General features: G+C 41.9%; 1 protein-coding gene across 2 annotated transcripts in view; it reads right to left on the bottom strand.

Annotated features, from left to right (window-relative positions):
- clocka (clock circadian regulator a) overlaps positions 1 to 7,627 on the bottom strand; it is a 59,135-nt gene that overhangs the window by 32,463 nt on the left and 19,045 nt on the right. For both annotated transcript variants that reach the window (XM_060866769.1, XM_060866770.1), the window contains exons 2-4: positions 5,764 to 5,824; positions 5,349 to 5,679; positions 4,536 to 4,627 (exon numbers count right to left, since the gene is read on the bottom strand). In XM_060866769.1, the coding sequence (XP_060722752.1) occupies positions 4,536 to 4,555 (20 nt within the window). In that variant the 5' untranslated portion in view covers positions 4,556 to 4,627; positions 5,349 to 5,679; positions 5,764 to 5,824. The remainder of the gene's footprint in view (positions 1 to 4,535; positions 4,628 to 5,348; positions 5,680 to 5,763; positions 5,825 to 7,627) is intronic.

The raw sequence follows: 7,627 nt of genomic DNA, 5'->3' as shown, positions 1-7,627 counted from the left end.
AGTGTAATGTATGGTGAAGGGGATTATGGTGTGGGGTTATTTTTCAGGAGTTGGTTTAAATCCTTACTTAAATTGTGAAAGTTTGTAATTATTGTTTACTGCGTCTTAGATTCGATTTTAAAAAAAGGAGGAACTTGCCCTCCTTCCCTCCCTCCCAGGTCTAGCAAGGGACTGCCGTCAAACTCAAAAGCATTTTAACGCTCAAGTTAAAACACATTTATCTGTTTTTAGATACTGTTACGAACTATGTTTGTGTATTTGCTGTTTTGTTTGTTCTTGTTCTCTCTCTCTCTCTCTCTTTGCTCCACTATCTATCTTTTCTGATCCCTACCATTGGACGACATCTGTCAATCTTCATTATCCTGTGTGACATCACCCGTCGATCCACCAATCAACCAGAATCAGAATCAGGATTAGAATCAGAAACAGAGACAGAAACAGAAGGAGAAAGAAGATGTGTGCTAATTGGTTAGAGGGCTCTATTGTTGGGCATTCGGGTTTTAGTATGTCAGACTGTTCATGTATCCCAATTTGTTAGTTACTTTGTGCATGTGACTCGAGGGTCACTTTGTGCATGTGACTCGAGGGTCACTTTGTGCATGTGACTCGAGGGTCACTTTGTGCATGTGACTCGAGGGTCACTTTGTGCATGTGACTCGAGGGTCACTTTGTGCATGTGACTCGAGGGTCACTTTGTGCATGTGACTCGAGGGTCACTTTGTGCATGTGACTCGAGGGTCACTTTGTGCATGTGACTCGAGGGTCACTTTGTGCATGTGACTCGAGGGTCACTTTGTGCATGTGACTCGAGGGTCACTTTGTGCATGTGACTCGAGGGTCACTTTGTGCATGTGACTCGAGGGTCACTTTGTGCATGTGACTCGAGGGTCACTTTGTGCATGTGACTCGAGGGTCACTTTGTGCATGTGACTCGAGGGTCACTTTGTGCATGTGACTCGAGGGTCACTTTGTGCATGTGACTCGAGGGTCACTTTGTGCATGTGACTCGAGGGTCACTTTGTGCATGTGACTTGTTAGTCACTCGTTCTGCATCTGGATGCTTGTGTTTCTTCGCTTTGTGGATATGACTTTTTGACTTTATTTTGGGGAAAACTGGACAGGTGAGTACGTCACGTGACATTGTGCAACACGTAGGTAAGCTTTTCTGTATTAGACACACTAGGGTAGGAGCGCGTGCCACCCTCTGTATCTTTTGTTTGGATAGGAAGTATAGGTTAGTTAGGGCGTCATCGACGCTGAAGATTATTACTTTTTATTACTTTTCTTTGTAGTTCAGGTTAGAGGGTTATGTTCAAGCTAGCGCAGTTTTGTTTTGCTAATTTCTTTGTTTTGGCACCGCTCATGGCTCTTTTCCCCTTTGTGTTTTTTATCTTGTTTCTGTAGATGTCATACATATTACCACTTTTGTCACCACCACTTGTATGATAATAGAGAGGTTTTGCCCACTATTCGTTGTCCTTGTCGTTGATTGCCACATACACACCAGAAATCTAACTTTATAATCATTTCATATTGTTACATCCCAACCATACCCCTAAACACCATTTGGGGTCGTAACAGATACCTTCGTGGTTTATACCCACAGTTAGAATGGTTTAACTGGTGTTAGAAATCTTGTGGCATTTCTCCTTTCCTTTAATGCCATTGAAAAGACTCTGCTTGTGACTTACTTCAGCTTTCCTCACAATCCGGGAAACATTTCCTTTAGTCAACTTTTGTCATCACATCTAAAGCCTCTTGTGATTCCTTTTTGCTCAGACATTTTCCTCAGTCTTGCTCATCAGACCTCCGTTTCTGTCCGGCTGCTGTGTGACGATCTCTCCGGCTAAAAGCTCGAGTTTGTACAATATTTCAATAACAGCGGAGCATTAAAGAGACTACAGTCAGCTGGACAAACAGTTGATTTGCTGCTCTGCCGTTGCCAGTTCAAGACTGGCACACGGGTTTGTTGGCTCGCTTTCTACAGTTTTCATACATTTAATTAATGCTAATAATATAACTCAACAACAGTTCTTTCATGTGTGAACTAGCATGAAGATGTGTTTTGGGGTTTTTTTTGCGTAAATTTACACACAGATGCTTTTTTGTTTGTTTTGTTTGTTTATATTTATTTATTTATTATTTATTTTATTATATTAATTTTATTAAATTAATTAAATTAAATGAATTTTAATTCAATTAATTTTATTTTATTATAATATAAATGTATTAATTTATTTATTTATAATAATTATAATCATTGTCAAAACATACGATATATATTTTCTCTCACGTCAGGATCTGGTTGATGTCTGATCACACTTGAGGCGGCGTGCGTGGTTTTCAGAACATCTATCATCGTTTCGCATTAGAAAGTCCGACGATAAACAAGTCAACAGAGAGTCGGTAATAAAGGCATTAGAGGCGATAGTAATGATTAGCAGCTCCTATTACTCACCTCACCCTGCAACAGAGGCTGAGGAGGTCTAATCATTAACCCTGATAGTGACAGTGATGACAATAACACACTCACCTTCACCCCTACAATATAGCAGGGCTCTGAAGCAGGCTGATACAGTGAGACGACTCTGAGTCGTCGCCGAGTCTTAGTTATAAACTCCACTGTAGTGTAAGCAGAAGCACAGGAGTGGTCATGAAATCCCAACAAATGAGTTGTTACTAATAGCGGATTTCTTAGCATTATGATAAACCGAGCTACTGTAACTAGTCATGTGTTGAGCTGAATGTTATATTTACGCCTGAGCAGAAGTCATGTTAATTAACATATACTGTGTACAGTACGGCCAAATAATCCCTACACGCCTTCCTGTGTATGTCGGCCTGCCGTTACAGCACGTCTCACCAGTCCTGCAGGACGTTCAACAACTAAACCTGTTACACAAACACAAAACACAGCAGTCGACTACTGAAACTAGCGGAAACAACCTAAAGCATCACATGTATCAAGAGAGCGTACGTGGGGAATATTAGTAATGGTATAATGTTAATAAGATTTACTGTTCTTGTCTAAACGCCATTATTTAGACACGTAGAGGAACTGATAAGATCAATAAGCACTTTCCTGGTCATCCAAACAGACCAACTTTACACACGTGTTTATGTGTACTTTGTGCTATCAGGAAAGATAAGCAGGAAGAAGAGCTTTCTTCCTGGGAATGTAGTGCTGCGTCAGAAACCACGACCTGTTCATTATATGTAAGCAATAACGCACGATAATTACCGCATGACACTGGTGCGATAGTGCTTTTATACAACAGCTCTATGAACTAGAAATGAATATCAGTGAACTAAAACAAGCTCAGACACGATACGAATAAATGCTCTGGCAACGAAAATAGTTCCCAAAGAAGCCACGGATCGTTGTGTGTAGTCTGTTCATGCTCAGACTGACTGACATTTTCCTTGTCACAAACTATTCCTAGAATCAAAAATGTATGCTGAGAGTAAAGTGAAGTGATACAAAGTGGAGCAACGGTGCCTCAAGTGGTTAAAGCTCTGAGCTGTTGGTCTGAAGATCAGGATTCAAGCCCCAGTGCTGACAAGCTGCCACTGTTGGGCCCTTGCGCAAGGCCCTTACCTCTCTCTGCTCCAGGGTCGCTGTATCATAGCTGACCCTGTGCTCTAACCTCAACCTCTAAAGCTAGGATATGGAAGAAAGAATTTCATTGTGCTGTAATGAATATGTGACAAAAATAAAGGCCTTTATTCTGCTATACCAATTACACCTGCTCGTTTATGCAGTTATCTAATTAGCCAATCATGTAGCAGCCGGACAATGCATAACAAAATATCATGCCGGGACGTGTCAAGAGTTTCAGTTCAAACACCAGAATCCAAAAAGTGTCATCTCTTTGACATGTTGGTACCAGATGGGCTGACTGGAGTATTTCAGAAACGGTGCTGTTCCTAATAAAGTGGACAGTGTGTGTGTACTAAATATCAGCGCTCTTGCCGTCCAATCAGATTACTGCTCTATTTTTAAAGTCTGGTTTTCAAAAGCATAGTGAAAAATACACGAGAGAACTCTAAATCTCGTAATCCACTGCAACGTGGGATGATTACTTGGCGCTATACGCGGCCAAGCCTTTTAACATCCGTGTGAAGATATGCCGTGGCCATTGGGTGGAAAAATCCGAGACGGAGATGACTACCTTCTCCCGCTCTCCAGTTCAGCAAGTGTCTTTTCCCTTACAATAAAATCCTGCAGGAAAGAGATCAGCCCTGGTGCTTTCACATACATACCAGGCTTGACCAGGCGAGAGAGAGTCCCTGCTTGCAGTGCCTGCCTACAAACCGTTTCCATAGCAACTGAGCGAAGGCTCACATTAAAGAGAAGGACAGCTGTAAGCAGTCGCAGGCACGAACGAGGTTACTGTGCCATTTGTGCTCACGTGCAAAGCTTTCTGGGTACAGCACAATGGCCAGGGGACGATTTCACACAGCTCATCTCTCTTCGACTTATTTTTCCTGCTCGACTTCTTTTTCTGCCAATTGTCATGAAATGAAGGACTCACCGGTCTATGCTGGAGGTCATGTTGAAGTGTAATCAGGGCTGCAGTGGGACACGGAGGAGCTTTAAGCGTGAGGTAGACATTTGTACATGAACCTGAAGAAAAGAGAGAGAGAGAAAAATCATAGGTGAAACTGCATGAGAGTTTATCTGAAAAACCTTTATGACCTGTTCAGATCATGTTAACATCTATCTCAGGTGAACTGATTACATTGTGTGTGTGTGTGTGTGTGTGTGCGCGTGTGTGTGTGTAATGTGAATGTAAATACTGTGCGTCACGATGCGTTCTACAGTATATCCACAGTATTGTTACTCATCCAAATAACATCTTATTAAGGAAATAACTCATTTAAAATATCACACAAATAACACTGCATCTGTTACAAAGAGACGTTCGGATATTTAGCAGACGTCCTTTTCCAGAGCGACTTACAATTGATCTCATTTTAGACAGCTGAGCAATTGAGGGTTAATGGCCCCTGAGCAAGGCCCTTAAGCAAGAAAAAAATACCTTGGATGCTTCAGATTCATTTTTAGTTCTGACTCGATTAGTGTTGTTAAGGCTCTGGGCCGATGATCAGAAGGTCAGGGCCCTTAACCCTCTCTGCACCAGGGATGAGACATGGCTGACCCTGTGCTCTGACCTCAATTTACACCAAAAATAAATAAATGAATGAATTAAAAAGCTGGTGTGTAAATACATACACATAAAATCGTGTGCTGGGTGAAAGCAGGTCAGGTAATAAACCTAAAAGTACCAATTGGAAGGGAAAAAAACTGAGATAAGGGATAAGTGTAAATGAAAACTGTTACCCACCTCACCAGTAACGTTAAAGAAGCTTGTGGTCAATGTGATATTGAAGAAGTACGATCACAGTCAGTCAGTGGAGAAGTGTTAAGGCTCATGTAAAAGGGCGTTGTTAATGGTCGTCCGCTTGTGATCAGATCAGCAGATCACCCCAGGCAGGTGTGGGTACCGGGCCTGAGCGTGGCCTCGGTTTCATTCTGAAGCCAAACCGACCTCCAGTCCTGTACACATAGCCAGAATGAGGAGCTCCTCTCAAGATGAAGACCACCGTGTTCTTTTTGGGCTGTGAGTTTTCCAAGGAGGGTGAACACACATGTCAGCAGCAAACTCCTCCTGTGAGCTGTACAGAGACAATAAATAACCGACAAGCCACATTTCTGCTTGAAAAACCGTGAGGGAGGTAGAGGAGCTCACACACACTTACGTATGCTATGACTTCAGATATGTTTCCTTTTGGTGTAACTCCTCAGATTAGTGTTGTCACTCTGAAAAATGTGAAAAAAAAAAAAACACACATCATTTAAATTAACCTTCACGTTGTTACACCATCCATGCAATCCTATACAGCACGTGTGTGTAGTTGTTAGAGGATACACCCTCATACACACCAGTCTAACACTTCTTAACACAATCTTCTCCCAACAAACATCCTCACACAAAAGAAAGAACAGGAGTTACATGGTTTTCTCAGAGTTCTCCATCTAGTCCTAGTCCCTTCATAATCCCTCTATCAGGCCTGAAAATGGCACACATTCACTAAAATGAACTAAAAACGTAATGAAGCAACCGACCTGTTTTTCATTTTCTAGGAGTTAAAAAAAAAAAACAACCACCTCGATATCACAATATCACCTCAGAAAAACTGGGACAGGTTAGACTCAAGAGAAGAAAAAAAAAAAAAAGGTTCTTCCTTGGTTCAGATCTTCGTGACAGCTGAACGTCGTCAATGTGTTAATGTTAACTTTATGCATACAATAGTAAAGAGTGAAGTTCCTCTCCAACAGAGTGAAGCTCTGTTCAATTACTCCTTGAATCGTCTACGGCTATGCTGATTTCTCTAAAACGTGTAGAATTGAGGAAGGTGTCAAATCACGCGAACCAGTGCTGGACCAGGTTCAGAGCGTTTTGTATACAGCCAATGAGTCGTTTCATTCGATACAACTCTGGTAGTATTTCCGAGATTTGGTGTAATGGATCTGAATGGATCGGTTAAAATGGTTCTACTAGCCACTAAATAAATAAATAAATCTCAGATTTCCCTGAAGATAGAAATCACTTTCTGAAAACAAAAAGATCATCAACATGCACCAATCTTCCCTGGTTAGCTGGTTCCCTGGTTTTAAGAGACAGATTTTGAAGAAAAAAAAAAAAGGACATAAATTACTGTTCAGCTCTAACAACACAGCAGGTTAGCCTGAATAAGCTGACGTAAAAACGTGTAACACAAATTCCAGTAAAAGCACAGCCTACCTCGCCTTCTACCTCCTAGCGGGAATCTCAATCAGTTTACATTCAATAAAAAGTGCTCATCAAGGGCAACAGAGTAGGAAGCAGCTTCAACAATTATCACAGAGCAGAAACCTGTTCTTTTTGTTATTATTATTATTATTATTATTATTATTATCATCATTACCCATCTGTCTTGAAGCTCATTAAGAACGACAGCTACATACACAAACACATTCCTAAAGACACCCACGTAAACCTGTCTTTAGATGTACGATCAAATTGCGTGACGTTATTCACGGCGCTTAAAGACGAAGCAAACCGTCAATTTAGCCCCGAACAAGATTTCCGAAATGCTTTTACAGCTGGCGGAATAGTGTTAAAGTTCACACGGACTCAGCTGGAACATGTAAGCAAGAAGCCTACGGTGTTAAACGAGTGCGGTGTTTGCGTACATGCTCTTCTACACTAATACTGACGATCTGTGAGACGAGACACGCACACAAGCCGAGGTGTCCGAGTTAAGGAAATCAGGGAAGGAGGAAGACGGTAAATAAATATCTGGTGCGTTTCTGGTAGACGGAAAAGTGACGCCTGTGACGGAGAGGGTGAGAAAGAGAAAGGAGAAACGAGGCGTGAGTTGCTGTGGTGAGAGCAGTGTGTGAGTGCGCTGTGGTTTTGTAACTGTGATGTCACCGAATGCTTCACTGACCCGCTGACCCAATGACCTACTTTCCTTCCTCTGCCGCGCGCCGCCCTCTTTCTCTCTGAGATCTAATCTCCACTCAACAGTGAGACAGCCTGAGCCACTTCTCTCTGAAGCAGCGACATTCCTTCGTGAG

Source organism: Tachysurus vachellii, chromosome 3 (assembly GCF_030014155.1).
Source record: "Tachysurus vachellii isolate PV-2020 chromosome 3, HZAU_Pvac_v1, whole genome shotgun sequence".
NCBI lineage: Eukaryota > Metazoa > Chordata > Actinopteri > Siluriformes > Bagridae > Tachysurus > Tachysurus vachellii.
Note: the sequence above shows the minus strand (reverse complement) of the source record. Positions and strands in the feature narration are given on the sequence as shown.